This window comes from Sceloporus occidentalis, unplaced genomic scaffold (genome assembly GCF_023333645.1).
Source record: "Sceloporus occidentalis isolate IW3139 unplaced genomic scaffold, rSceOcc1.0.p SCAF_10, whole genome shotgun sequence".
Lineage (NCBI taxonomy): Eukaryota > Metazoa > Chordata > Lepidosauria > Squamata > Phrynosomatidae > Sceloporus > Sceloporus occidentalis.
The window spans coordinates 38,207,051-38,221,640 of record NW_028316990.1 but is presented as its reverse complement, the minus strand read 5'-3'; the positions used below and the strand labels follow the sequence as shown (position 1 = coordinate 38,221,640).

At 46.7% G+C, this 14,590-nt stretch overlaps 1 protein-coding gene across 2 annotated transcripts in view; it reads left to right on the top strand.

The window, feature by feature from the left end:
* The window catches only part of LOC149306531 (voltage-dependent T-type calcium channel subunit alpha-1H-like), a 139,554-nt gene that overhangs the window by 104,521 nt on the left and 20,443 nt on the right, over window positions 1-14,590 (top strand). For both annotated transcript variants that reach the window (XM_089477032.1, XM_089477031.1), the window contains exons 12-21: window positions 592-777; window positions 1,563-1,680; window positions 3,199-3,354; window positions 8,786-8,876; window positions 10,289-10,500; window positions 10,781-11,215; window positions 11,983-12,083; window positions 12,183-12,306; window positions 12,800-12,868; window positions 13,147-13,331. In XM_089477032.1, coding sequence (XP_089333158.1) covers window positions 592-777; window positions 1,563-1,680; window positions 3,199-3,354; window positions 8,786-8,876; window positions 10,289-10,500; window positions 10,781-11,215; window positions 11,983-12,083; window positions 12,183-12,306; window positions 12,800-12,868; window positions 13,147-13,331 — 1,677 coding nt within the window. The remainder of the gene's footprint in view (window positions 1-591; window positions 778-1,562; window positions 1,681-3,198; window positions 3,355-8,785; window positions 8,877-10,288; window positions 10,501-10,780; window positions 11,216-11,982; window positions 12,084-12,182; window positions 12,307-12,799; window positions 12,869-13,146; window positions 13,332-14,590) is intronic.

Sequence of the window (14,590 nt, the reverse complement as noted above, 5' to 3'; positions counted from 1 at the left end):
TCGAGAACTGCTCCCGCTCTCAAAGCTCAAAAGATAATGGCCAAAAGTTGCCTTTCTTTTCACAGTGATCAAATGAGCATCTTTCAGGAGAGCTTTAGGTCCAATACAGACTGCAGAAATAATCCAGTTTGAGACCACTTGTGGCACCAGAGCTCTCTGACAGAGAAGACTCAATGTCTCACAAAGCGACAGTTCCCAGGATTCCCTATCATTGAGCCAGGGCAGTTAAAGCAGTCTCAAACTGGATTATTTCTGCAGTGTGTTTTGGACGGAAGTCGTGTATTCCTGAATGGCAGAAGGGTTTTGGACTAGTGGCCCTTGGGGTCCTTTCCAACTCCTAGATGCTATGATTCCAAGGAGCAATGGTGGCGCAGTGGTTAAATGTTGGTCCTGCAGCCACAAGGTTGCAAGTCCGATCCCTGCAGGGCTCCAAGGTTGACTCAGCCTTCCATCCTTTTGGAGGTCGGTAAAATGAGTACCCAGTTTGTTGGGGGCAATTGGTTTACCAATTATAATCCGGATAAGCGGTATAGAAATGCAAATGCTATTGCTATTCTTCGATCTGATGCTTCTCCTTCTTGAACCTCACAGCGTCTGGGAAATCATTGGCCAGTCGGACGGCGGCCTCTCGGTCCTAAGGACTTTCCGCCTCCTTCGGGTCCTGAAGCTGGTGAGGTTCATGCCAGCCTTGCGGCGCCAGTTGGTGGTCCTCATGAAGACCATGGACAACGTGGCCACCTTCTGCATGCTCCTCATGCTCTTCATCTTCATCTTCAGGTAAAGACCGCCAGGTGCCTCTTTCCTCCTCTCTCTCCCTTTTCCGTCTCCTTCCCAATTAATTGTTCCTCCAACCGCCTACGCCTCGAAGCTCTGCATAAATTAGAATAACAAGGGGTTCATTTCTAAAGCATTAAGATGGGATGACAGCCGAGCCTCCAATAGACAGACAGGCCTGATGCCCAGCAGATGGATTTCCCTCTTCGCGTGTCTCACTGTTTCGCCGCATCTCGCCACCCCAGAGACAAATGGAGGGCGGCGAGTGACAAGGGCGGTGAAAGAATCGCTCCATTGTTCTTGATAGATGACAAACATCATTGAGGCGGCTGAAGTGACACCGTCAGGTGTCATCGCACCCCATTCAGAAGGGAATTGAGAATGATCGTCCCTTGCTGCAGCCAGGGAAATCTGGATTTGCACTGTTTTTGTTCAATGAGCAATGGTTAATTAAAAAAATATATTGGCCAACATTCAGCATTATGGATCTGTAACCTATTTTTAAGGAGCTGGGATTGCTCTGTATTCAGAAAACATATCCAGGGGCAACTATGTTGGCCATATAGCAAAGTACAGTATCATCCAACATCCACAGAATCTGTGGATATGGAAACTAAGACGATCAGAAGCAGGACCTTTGCCACAAGTCCTTGTGCCACTGGAGGTGTCTGGCTCACCTTACCTAATGCCAGGCGCTGGCTCTGAATCTAAAATACCTTTGAATCTTTGTGTCACTAACAAGATCCATTCTTCCTCTCTCTCATCCTCTCTTTCTCTCTCCTTTCCAGCATTCTCGGCATGCATCTTTTTGGGTGCAAGTTCGGCTTGAAGACTGATACGGGGGACACCATGCCAGACAGGAAGAATTTCGACACCTTGCTTTGGGCGATTGTCACCGTCTTTCAGGTAAGGTCCCGAATGCTACACCTTTGCCATATCATCCCATGGTCTCACCTCCACCACCTTATTACCTATACTATACATCACATACATAACTTCAAGTCACCCGTTGATTTATGGTGACCCCATGAATTTCGTAGGGTTACTTAGGTGAGGAATACACAGAGGTGTTTTTGCCAATTCCTTCCTCTGAAATAGACCTTACAGCACCTCTGGGATTCCTTGGCAGTATCCCATCCAAGTCCTAACCAGGGCTGACACCTACAAAAACAACATCACCGCACACGTATAGCCCAACCGATGCTCGCTTATGTCACTAACAAGATGTCCGCCACGATATGAAAGCAACCGCCGTTGGAGGACAAAACTACTTTGATAATAAAAAATCCTCTCAAATGAGCCAAACGCGACGGCGGTCCATTTGGGGCCATCTTGTCTAGATAAACAAGCGACGAGAGATTAAATAACCGACTGCCGGGTGGAAATTGACATCCGCTCCGTGGGGTTCGTGTCTCCGTCGCCTCATTTTAATAGAGGTTGCCGGAGCAATTTTCCCAGCGAATCTTGGAGGTAAATAAACACGCTTCCAAGCGGGAAGATGTTAATGGAAGCATGTTCCTAAACGGAGCGCGAAATAGTCCTCTGCTATCGAGGGCATCGCTAAGTGTCAGCCCTGGTTTTGCAGCACTTCTAAGGCAAGTCGCCTCGGCTGAGGATGGACTAATTGAGTTCAAGTTGCATTCCTCTTGTAGGAAACCCTTATCTTTGATTCTTAATAAGTCTTTGATTGTTTGACATTAGGGGAAAATCAGTATGGAGTAGATAATACTGAGCGTCAGCATGGGGTTGTGGTTTGAGTTTGGGGCTAAGACTCTGGTAGGACCAGGGTTCGAATCCCTTTTTGGCCACAGAAATCTGCAAGATGACTTTGGGCAAGTCACACTCTCTTAGGCTCAGAGGAAGGCCATGGCAAACCCACCTCTGAAGAACTCAGGCCAAGACATTGCTAGTAGAGGCAGCATGGTATAAATGTCTTGAGCGTTGGACTATGAATCTGGGAAAGCAGGGTTCAAATCCTTATCCAGCTGAGGCTGAGAGAGTATAAGTTCCCCAAATAGGTTCCCATGAATGAGCAGGGATGTTATTTACTTATTTATTTATTGCAATTGTCTCCCCCTTTCTCCCAAAATGTGATCCAAGGGATTCGAACCTGGGTCTCCTGGAATCCTAGTCTAATACTCAAACCACGGTCCCATCCCATATCAGAAACTGCGATTACCACCTGGTAATATATATGTGAGAGCCAACATGGTGTAGTGGTTTGAGCCTTGGACTACAACTTCGGAGATCAGGGTTCAAATCCCTGCTCGGCCGTGGAAACCCACTGCGTGACCCTTGGGCAAGTCACACACTCTCAGCCCCAGAAGACCCCATGATAGTTCACCATGAGTTGGGAGTGACCTGAAGGTGCACACAACAGTATATATACATGTGTAATATTTCTTCCATGCTTTTTGCTGGCAGATCCTGACCCAAGAAGACTGGAATGTGGTCCTCTACAACGGCATGGCGTCCACCTCTTCCTGGGCCGCCCTCTATTTTGTGGCCTTGATGACCTTCGGGAATTACGTCCTCTTCAACCTCCTGGTTGCCATCTTAGTGGAAGGTTTCCAAGCCGAGGTAAGGGGACGAACCCAACTATCTGGAGGTCTGTGATCTTTCTTCTTGGTGGTTCTCCAGATGAGGGTGCATCGGTCCCAAATCCACCTAGCTCCCAAATTTGACACCATCAGTTGTGGTACTAAAGTGTCAATATATAGAGAATTTGAACCAGCGTGGCGTAGTGGTTTGAGCCTTGGACTACAACTCTGGAGATCAGGGTTCAATTCCCGGCTCAGCCATGAAACCCATTGGGTGACTTTGGGTAAGTCACACTCTCTCAGCCTCAGAGGAAGGCAATGGCAAACCTCCTCTTGCCAAGAAAAGTCCTTAATAGGTTGACCTAGGGTTGGAAACAACCTGAAGGCATACAACACACATATGGAGTGGGTTCAGAGAAAGGCAACAAGGATGGTAAGAGGGACAGAGAACAAAATGTAGGAGGAAAGGTTGCAGGAGTTGGGCATGTTCCCATGCTCTCAGCCTCACAGGAAAGCAATTGCAAACAAATCTGAACAAATCTGGCCAAGAAAACCCTTTAATAAGGTCTCCATAAGTCACAAATGACTTGAAGGCACACAACAACAAACAACAAGCGGACATCAAAACACCCCGTCTGCAGAAACTCAACACACTTGACTTTCAGGGGACCGACTACATTCTCCGTCCGTCAATCCAGAGGAGCATTGACATCCAATGATGTTCCCTGCCTGTCTCTTTGTGGACAAATCCATTGTACAGTCTGAGTATTAAAGTGAGAATTATGTCCTCATTTCAGCCTCGGAAATGGAACGATCTCAATATCATCTTTTATCAGGAAGGGCCTTTTATGAAGTCATTAGCGTATGGAAATGGTTTTGGAAGCCTTACCTAAACTCAGTCTGCTTGAGTTAAGAGTAATGACTTCAGAGGGGACTTTAATCACATCGAGGGGGATATTAATTCCTTTTCCCCCCTCCCCTTCTGCAAAGAACCGAGCTGGCGCTTTTACCATTTCGGAATATTCAATTGGCGTTGGCGGCAGAAAGATTCAAGGGTGGGATGAGAAACGGCGTCCCACTTCGTTGGAAGGCTCCTGGAGAGTGGCGGCTTGGAAGAGGGAAATGATGTTTCCCGTCATTACTTCCCCTTCACTCTTAGCTGAATGTGGAGAATGTCAATGGAGCAACCTCCTCCTTCCCTTTGGCTGATCCAAAAATTGGGATTTTTCGTGGAGAGCCTTCTTGGAGGGTAGAGAGTTGGCAGTGGTCTGAAGTGAACTAGGAACAGGGCCGACCCAAGGAATTTGGCTGCCTGAGTCAGAGCAAAAATGGCCTCCAAAGTTGAGGGATGCATTCGCATCGGTGGGTCGAGGTGTCCATCTCTTGTTCCTCTCCTCCTCTCGCCTTGTCCTTGGCCCCCTTGTCAGACAATAATTGCCCTTGCGCTGATGGAATTGGTGGCGGCCGTTGTCGACGCCGTTTGCACCTTTTCTGTAGAAAGCCTCAATTAGAGTACCTTTGAAGAGTGATGGTTCTGCTTGAGGAAATTCCGCGTGTTTAACCGGGGCTGATGGAATTAAAAATGGCAGCCGCCTCCATTGAAGAGGGACTCCGTTAAGTTGCGCTCAAAGTGGGAGGCTAATTGACTTAAACTGTGACAAGGACAGACGCTCTGAAAAGGAGAGCCACCACCCCTCTGCCGCACCATTCTTAAGCGGTGCTTTTCCCTGAATTGGTTTAATGTGCCCTTCGTGTTGTGGCTCAGACCTCTCCCCATCCTTTGCCTCCGAGCAGATTGGGTTTTGCTGTTCCTTTGGAGGTGTCCCAAGGAAACCAGGGCTCCAAAAAGTAGTTTCCAAACTTCTCACCTTAGAATCATAGAGTTGGAAGAGAATTTGCAATAAAACTTGGAGTAGATTTCCTACACATTCAAGCCACTGTCCACCGTTAACTGGAAAGCGACCAGAATGTCACTTCTGGATTCTGAAAACATGGCGGTGGTGCAACTCGCATTGGGTCCCTCCATCTGCCTCTGATGTAAATGCTGTTGCAACAAGGAAGTAATATAGACTTCAAGAGGAGAGAGAACAGCTTCCTAAAGCTACCATGCAAAGCTAGAATTGACCTGGGCTCGAATCCAGATCTTTCCCCTTCCTCCATCCCTGTGTCTCTGTCCATTGGGACACATTGTGCCTTGGAATACGTTCCGGCAATGATGTGGGACACAATGTGCCGAAGAAATTCATCTGAAATCTGCTCTGGTGTCAAATGGGAGATGGCCAGGTTGGGAGCAGAGGTTGGGCCGACACGCATTTATTTGGGAACGTCGCCCAGCGTTTTCTGGGAACGAAGCCGCTCCTCTCTTGTCACTCACATGGCTTCATTTACATTGCTTCAATGGTTCGCGTTTCCCAAAATCACAAATAATAATAATAATAATGGCTAATTCTGCCAGACTGGCAGCTGTGTATGGCTTGCGCTTGGATCTCTCTCCATCCCAGCCTCTGCTCTCTGGAGCTCTGGGTTTTGGCCGGGCACCCTTTTCATTTTTTGGATGGATGGCCCTTATCCGGGAAACTGTTGGCTGCCAAGGTAGCTTTGGCAAGGAGCAGCCATTGGGGCATTGTAGAAGAAGAGCGGGGGTATAAGAGGAAAAGCAACCTTAAAAGAGGGATTCATTCCCAGCTTGGAAGTGCCAACCATACTTGGCACATTGAGATTCCATGGGTCAGGGGCCAACTTCAAGAAGGAGGCAGTGGACTCTCAAAAAAGATACTGACCCTCCCCATCCTCAGGACAGCTGGCATCCCATCCCTTGTTAGGCTGAGAGCCCAGAATAGCTGGTTGATCTTTCTTCATTGGCAGTCTTTGCATTAAGATGATGCGCAGGTGTTGGGTGACCAGTTTTTGTTGATGGTGGTTATGTTGTTAAAATTGCGCTGGAGGTACTTAGCAAGACCATTTGAATTCATGGAATCAGAGTGCTGGAAGGAATGGTAAGCACCGTCTTAATCAAACCCCCGCATACACACCATACAAAAACACACAACTAAAACCAAAAGATGGATACTCAACCTCTGTTTGAAGATCTTCAAAGATGGAGAGTCTGCTATCCTTCAAGGCAATCTGTTCCACTCTCAAACAGCTCTTAAAATGAAGAAGTTCTTCCTAATGTTTAGATGGAAGCAGGTGGAGCAGGAGAAGACAAGCTTGCTCCATCTTGCACATGACATCCCTTCAGGTTTTAATATGGCCATCTTAATATGGCTATGTTGATAAGGCTGTTTTAATATGGCTATCAGAGCACCTTCCAGCCTGCAACAAGCATATTGTTCTTCCCATACTTTAGCCCTGGGATCCAAGCAAATTCATTTTCCTAGTATTCAAAGAGATGCCCATGTTAGGAATGTGCAACGTACAATGAGAATGCAAAGTATAGGATGCGCAAGCACAATGCAAATGTATTGAATGCACAACCACAATGGACAACCACGATGCAAAGTATAGGGCACACAACTGCAATGCAAGGTATAGGATGACACAGCCATGATGCAAAGCGTAGAGTGCAGAACGGAAATGCGCACTCACAATGCAAAGTCTAGGGTGCAGAATCACAATGCAAAGTCCAGGGTGCACAGCCACAACTTGTAATTTGCAATGCACAACTTGCAAAGACAATGCACAGAGGAACACGCTGTCTGCACAACTCTGCTTCTGCTGCTATGAGCGGAATATATCCATTGTGCAATTATGGACTTTTGGCCCTATGTGCCTTACACAAAGTCCCTACGAAAATCCCAGCAACAGGTTGTATGCTGGAATCAGTGCATAACTCTGCACGCAAAGCTTTGCACAACATGAACTTATACTCTCTCATCCCTCTTATCTTCCGAATGCTAACTGGGCTCCGTTCTGCTGCCAATTGCCACAAAATGGACCTGCCCAGGATTCAATCATTATCCTCAGTTTCTTTGTATTTGTGGAGGAGGAGAAAGTGAGCAGAACGAGCCACGAGGCCTTAATTTCATTCAGCAAAATAACGTACGGCGGCGTGAAATGTAAAGCAGCGCTGTCTTGCAGATCCTCCAATTTCCTGCCGGCGTGAATGGCAGGCAGACGCAAAGTTGCAAATTGGCAGACCTTTTATGATGGTCTCCATAAATATGTAATTATAGACTTGGAGGAGGAGAAGAGGACAGAAAGAGAGAGAAGAAGAAAAACAGGGCTTTGTTTTGTCACTGCGTTTAATGGCTCCTCTCGGAGCTCTTACGGCTTGTGATTTAAATGTACAGAAAGGTTTCCCCCCTTTCCTTATGCCTTTTATTCAACTGAATTATTCATTTCATAGGACAAAAGCAGGGCTCAGCAAAGGAATTTGCTGCCCATGTTTCCTCCTTAGTCGTACTCAAAGCGGGATACATTATTTGATGGACTATATCTCCCTTTCTGAGACCCTTAAACCTCTATGGTCATCTTGGCAAACCTATGGTAACAGTTGGTTCACTGGGTATACAACCATTGGGACTTGGCCGGAAAATTCAACCCAAGGGCATAGAATAGAGACTGTTTATCGGGAGGGATGGAAAGTCCATGGGAACAAGTGTGGTGAGAAATACCAAACAGAATCCTAGAATTGGAAGAGACCCTAAGGCCATCCAGTCCAACCCCCTTCTGCCATGCAGGAACTCTAATCAAAGCACCCCCAATGACAGATGGCCATCCAGCCTCTGTTTAAAAGCCTCCAAAGGAGGAGACTCCACCAAAATACCAAGGAAGAAGTGTGTTCCAGTGTCAAACAGCTCTTGCTGCCAGGAAGTTCCTCCTAATGTTTAAGTGGAATCTCTTTTCCTGGAGCTTCCATCCATTGCTCCATTGTCTCCTATTCTCTGGAGCATCAGAAAACAAGCTCCCTCCATCCTCAATGTGACAAGCCTTCAAATATTGAAACAGGGCTATCCTATCACCTCTTAACCTTCTCTTCTCCAGGCTAAACATCCCCAGCTCCTTCAGTCCTTCCTCATAGGACTTCATGGTTTCCAGACCCTTCACCATTTTAGTTGCCCTCCTTTGGACATGCTCCAGTTTCTCAACATCCTTTTTGAATTGTTGAGCAGTAGTGCTATTACTTCCCATGATCTAGACACTATACATCTATTGATGCAGCCTAGAATTGCATTGGCCTTGTTAGATGCTGCATTGCACTGTTGACTCATGTTCAACTTATGGTCTACTTGGACTCCCAGATCCCTTTCACACGTATAAAGTCTCCTTAAGCCAGGTGTCCCCCATAATCCTATATCTGTGCATTTCGTTTTTCTATCCTAAGTGCAGTACCTTACATTTCTCCGTGTTGAATTTAATTTTGTTAGCTTTGGCCCAGCTTTCTAGTCTATTCAGGTCATTTTGAATGTTGATTCTGTATGGTTTTTGTTGCAAATGCCTTTAACTCGTCTTTGCCTTCCCTTCTGTAGGGCGATGCCAACAGATCTGACACAGATGAAGACAAAACGTCCATCAACTTTGAGGAAGAGATGGAGAAGCTGAAGGAACTTCGTGCTTCTGGCAAGTCAGGTCATCATTGCCTTGTGGGAAGGGATGGACATTGGTGGAGAGCCATTTTTGGTCCTTCCCGGTCCCCCAAACTGCACCATAATGGTGCCGTTTTTCAGGGACAGGAAGTCACATCTGGGTCACTTCCTGTCACTTGGGGTGGGGAGCTTAAGGCCAAGGCAGATGTAATGGCAACCTATGAAATGCAGAAATGCAGCTGACTTTGGAAAAGAGCAAAAGTCAGTAATTCAATTGCATGGCCAGTGTCCCATTATACAGCTTTGCATCTTTGCTATCCACTAACTTAGTGCCTCTGCTGTGTAGCTAAGTAGAGGTACAATTGCGTTACATAGACTGCAGTAGAGCATTCCAGCCGTTAATCCTTTCAACAATACAAGCGATGGCTTTACATAAGGGATAAAGTAGGTTTTACTCTATTCATATTTCTTGCTTATTAAAACGTTTATATCCTGCTCAGTATCATGCCATCTCTGGGCAGCATAGGATAAAATCCATTTAACCAAGCCGCAGGGAGACGTCAAAGGAGCTTTTAGCATCCTAAATCCATGATGTTTGGAGCTATAGTGTCCTTCGGTACTATAGGTCTAAATGATAATAGTAGAGGGTGACTTTCGTCTGTTTTTGGAACTGGGATGATCCTGGATGTCAACCAAATAGGTGTGCAAATGCCCTCATTCAAAATTTCAATAAATAGGTCTATCGGAGCCTCATTCCCGCTTACAAATAAATTGGTGTACGATCCAAATCGATGGATCGATTTGACAGTGGAGTGTGGTTCACACTACATTTGCTCCGATCACATTTGTTTGCCTGTAAAATAACCCACTTGTGGTTCACATTCACAAATGAATTGGTTCAAAATGGACCCGCTCCAGCTGGCTGAAGGGCAAATTTAAATTGATTCCGATCCACGTCTGGTTCAAACTTGTGCGGAATCGGTTTATTCAAAAAGATGCAGGGAAAAATCAGCGTCAAAAAGACGTGGGTTAAATAGGTCTAGCGCATGACCCTCCTCTCCGAATCACTTCAGTGAATCATTTCAAGTGCGAACCATGGTCATTTAAATAGGTCCAAACCGATTTGCAATCCGGTTTGAAAGGTAGTTGGAATGAGACCCAGGTAAGGAGTTATAGCAGAGTTTGTAAAACTCTCTGGTGAATCCATCTGGTCCAGGAGATTTTCCTGATTCTGTGCATCAATTTCTATGGAATATGGAATATGGGATGAATTGTTCCATTGTCCTCATATGTTGGTTGGTCACGGTATGAGCACAGTGTTGGACTAGATAGGCCTTTGGCCAAACCCAAAGTAGTCTTACATGTTCATATATTCCTGTGTTTGTACATCCTTAAACTCTTGGCTTTGACCAAGCCGTCTGCTTAACTTGACCCTTCACCTTCCAGAGATGAAGATGTACTCTCTTGCGGTCACTCCCAACGGACACCTGGAGGGCAAGGGGAGCATGCCCCCGCCGATCATCATGCGCACGGCCGCCACCCCCATGCCCACCCCAAAGGGCTCCCCACACATGGACTCCATGGTCTACCCGTTTCTGGACTCCAGGAGAGGAAGCAACGCCTCGGTTGATCCCATGAGCTTTGACCAAAAATCCTTGGTATGTGACAACTGTTTGCATTTTGGGGCGTTGTCCAGATTTATTTATTACTTTATTTATTTCAAGGGTTTCTATCCTACTTCCCTCTGACAATAGGATTCAAGGCGGGTCTTGATTCCCATGGGAACAAGGGGAGGGCATGTTATTTGGGTGAAATGGTTCCACTTGTAGAGCTCCGCTTGCACAATGTCAGATGCTATGCCACAGCCGAACAAGTGCAACTGCGTGAGTTGAAGCGTTTGCCTGTGTGCCAGCCTCACTGTCCTTTTCCCTCTCCCAGTCCAGCCTCCGCAGCACCCCTTGTGCCCCCTGGGGAACCAGCAGCAACTGGGGCAGCCGTCGCTCGAGCTGGAACAGCCTGGGACGGGCCCCGAGTCTGAAGAAGAAGAGCCAGTGCGGGGAACGGGAGTCCTTGCTCTCCGGGGAAGGCAAAGGCAGCACCGACGACGAAGCCGAGGACACCAAGCTCAGCGCCGCCAGACGGTCGCCGCTCCACCGCCGGGCCGAGTCCTTGGATTGCCGGGGGGCCTTGGAGCTGCCAGAACTGCTCCAGGTGTCTGGGGTCCACCACCCCATAAGCCTCAGCCCTATGGCTGTGTTGCCCACCGAGTACCAGGACTGCAACGGGAAAATGCTTCATGTGCCCAACGAGTTCTATCTGCACATGGACAGCCACAAGGATGACCTTCTTGACCTGGAGGATGAGCTGGAGGACGTGAGTCTCACAAGATGGGTGGGGAGGGAGGCCCTTCTTGTTCCATACTTTTTGCTCGAGTTGGGATAAGGATAGAAAGAATATTTGACATTACAGTGGGGTCTTGTCATACACGGGCTTTCCATCTGCGGATTTGAGCGTTCCCAAATGGCAAGCCCCATTGTCCCCAATGGAGTTTTGTGCACCCAGCCACATACATGTTGTGCCGCGTTAGGGACAATGGGATTTGAGGACCCATGTTTTTTCATATCCTCAGTGGGGTCTGGAACGGATCCCCTATGGATACGAAGGGCCTACTGAATGAGTTTCTCAACAGAAAGGAAAAGGGTTCCTGATTTCCCCATTAGGAAGAATAATCTGGCACCAAAACCTTTTTTTAAATCCCATTTATCCCCTTATATTTGCGCATCCAGTAGCATCCCAGGATATTATTCTATGCAGAAAATCAAATGGCTTTTCCATACCAAAAAACCTCTGACATACAAATTACTTGTGCAAAAATGAAATGGGAAAGACATTCCGTGTCTAGAAGAAGCCCCTTTCTTTTAAATTTCCCAACCCCAAAAATCTACTGGAAAGGAATGGGTAAAAAGCCAGAATTGGAAATAGGAGCAGTTGGAAGTGTCCACACCAGCGAACAGGGAGATGTGAATCCACTCTGGGTTTTATCCTGAAATTATTGAAAGTGATGAACCCTATACTCGAAAGACTTGGAATGGGGCTTGGAATAAGGCTGCGATAAAGACTAATCACCTTTTCCCTTCCAGAGTTACTGCTACAGGATCCGCAAAGCCTTTGAGCCCTACAAGCCGGAGTGGTGCAAGACTCATGAGGACTGGTCCCTCTATTTGTTTTCACCCCAAAATCGGTAAGAGCTCAGAAACACAGATGCAGAAGCCCCCCACTTTCCTTTTTGTGATGCTGCTTGACCACCTTCTCACTCTCTGCGTTGTGTCTCGCATTCAAGGTTTCGGGCCAACTGCCAGAAGGTCATCGCTCACAAGATGTTTGACCACGTGGTCCTCGTCTTCATCTTCCTCAACTGCATCACCATCGCCTTGGAGAGGCCAGATATTGACCCCAACAGTACGGTGAGCTTGCGGTCATTCCCAGATTCCTCCCCAAGAACTGGACGGAAGAGGAGATCTGATGGTCATATGAACTTAGGACCACCAGGCCTTAAGCCAGGGGAACCTTCTCTCCAAGGGCCATATCTGGCCTTCTTAGGATCTAAATGTGGCCCACTGGACTTTCCCAGAACTTTCCCTTTCACTATAAGTCAGAGTCAACTTGAAGGTATCTCCTAAGGCTTTGTTGTTGCTCATGTACCTTCAAGTTGAGTCTGCTTATTGTGACCCTATCAAGGGCAAAATTGGGGATTGGTGAGATTTATTCCAATGAAGTTTGCCATTGCCCTAACAGGCATGTCTCCATAGTACTGTGTGGAAAAGGAGAATATGAGTCTGAATAAGGAAGAGCAAGGGATAACTCTCACAAGCATAGTGGTTATGTTTAGCATCCAAACATAGCACTTTGTACATGGCCGGTTTGCCAATTTGCCTCTTCTTTTGCTTTTTCCTTCAGGAACGGGTCTTCTTGAGTGTCTCCAACTACATTTTCACTGCCATCTTTGTTGCTGAGATGATGGTTAAGGTAAAGTTGAACTTGGAGGGCATGCCTAAATGACCAAAGCTGTATAGAGGAGCACTTGATCCCAGAACTGCATTGGATTTTTTTGGCCATTGCATCACAATGTCATCTCATCTAGTTGAGATCTACTAAGACCCCTAGACCCTGTCCTGCTTTGAAAGCAGGTGCCACCCATCCTATATTTATGCATGCCTGCAGAAAGTACCTTACATTTAGACTAACACAATGTACAAACGATGAGATCTCGTCTTCTCCAGGTCACTCTTCATCTGTATTTCTAGGTCGTAGCCCTTGGCTTCTTCTCAGGAGAACACACCTATCTCCAAAGTAGCTGGAACATCCTGGATGGAGTCCTGGTCTTTGTGTCCATCATCGACATCATTGTCTCCATGGCATCGGCAGGCGGGGCGAAGATCTTAGGGATCCTCCGGGTACTTCGACTGCTGCGCACTTTACGGCCTTTACGGTACTTTTTGGCAGAGCTGAAGGGGTATATTGGATCCACTTACGTTCCAATCATGGGTGGGACAGAAGGGAAATTACACATTCCCATGAATGAAAAATCAGCTGGATTTGGGAGAAGCCATCTTGATCGCCGAAACTATTAACCATCTGTTTGTTGTGCTATTCTTGATCACCCAACTTGGGCCATTGTCACGTTGGTTAGTCCCAACTGGAGTAGATCCAACTGGTCAATTGTTGAACAGTGTTGATTCACCACAACTGATTCCATAGCTCTACTCTGAATCGATTCACAACTGATTCTATGATCTTGGCTATGATTGACAATTGATTCATTGGGCCTGAGTCTATTGTTAGTCCCAGTTGGAGTGGACTTAATCCATGTATAGACTCACTATTCAACAGCTGAGTGGGTCTACTTTGTTTGGGAGGAACCAACAAGATTCTAGCCGATAACTCAACTCTAGTCAGAAATTAATTAAACTGAACTTATTGTACACTGCGCTGACCTTGGATACAAGGAGGGACACAAATATTTATGTATCAGATGAATAGATGGAATAAAATGTCTGGAATTCTCCAGCCAGCATAACCAATGGCTATCATGGGATCCATATTTCCCCCCAAAAATGAACTCATCCAAGCTCAGGTATGTCCTGGGCACCAGTTTTCCAAAGAGGGAAGCCCCTGAAAGCCCACTTTCCAGCAGCCAGATCAAGAGCATTAAGCCGAACTCTACTTGCCATGAATGTTGCTTTGCCCATCGAATTAAACCCTTGGCTTCCAACACTCTTTCAGTACATTGTTAGAGGAAAAAACAACAACGCTTTCCCCCCTGTTTAGTGGAGAGCTCCTTTTGATATGGAGAAGCAAGACACCCCTCCTTTGTTTCCCTTCTCAAAGAGAAGAAGCGTGAATACAAAATATTTGCAATGAAGTGACCCGCAGCCCTCTGTGCTCTTATCCCTGCGGTTCATCATTTGTACAAGTGCGTCTCTGCTCCTTGATGCATGCATGCGCCTGACCGGAGAGCCAAAGCAATCCCCTTTTCCAACATACAATTAACCTCCCTTTGCATGTAGAAAGGTTGAACTTGTCCAAGGTGCCTGAACATGATCATATTCGTGAGTGAATGAGTGAGATAAACGCGGTCTCCTTGCTGCATTTTCCATCATCGGAACAGTCCCTGTCAAGTTGGTGCCAAAAGACAGAGACAATGTTGCATTGGACGCTTTGTTGTTGCGTGCCTTCAAGTCATTTTCG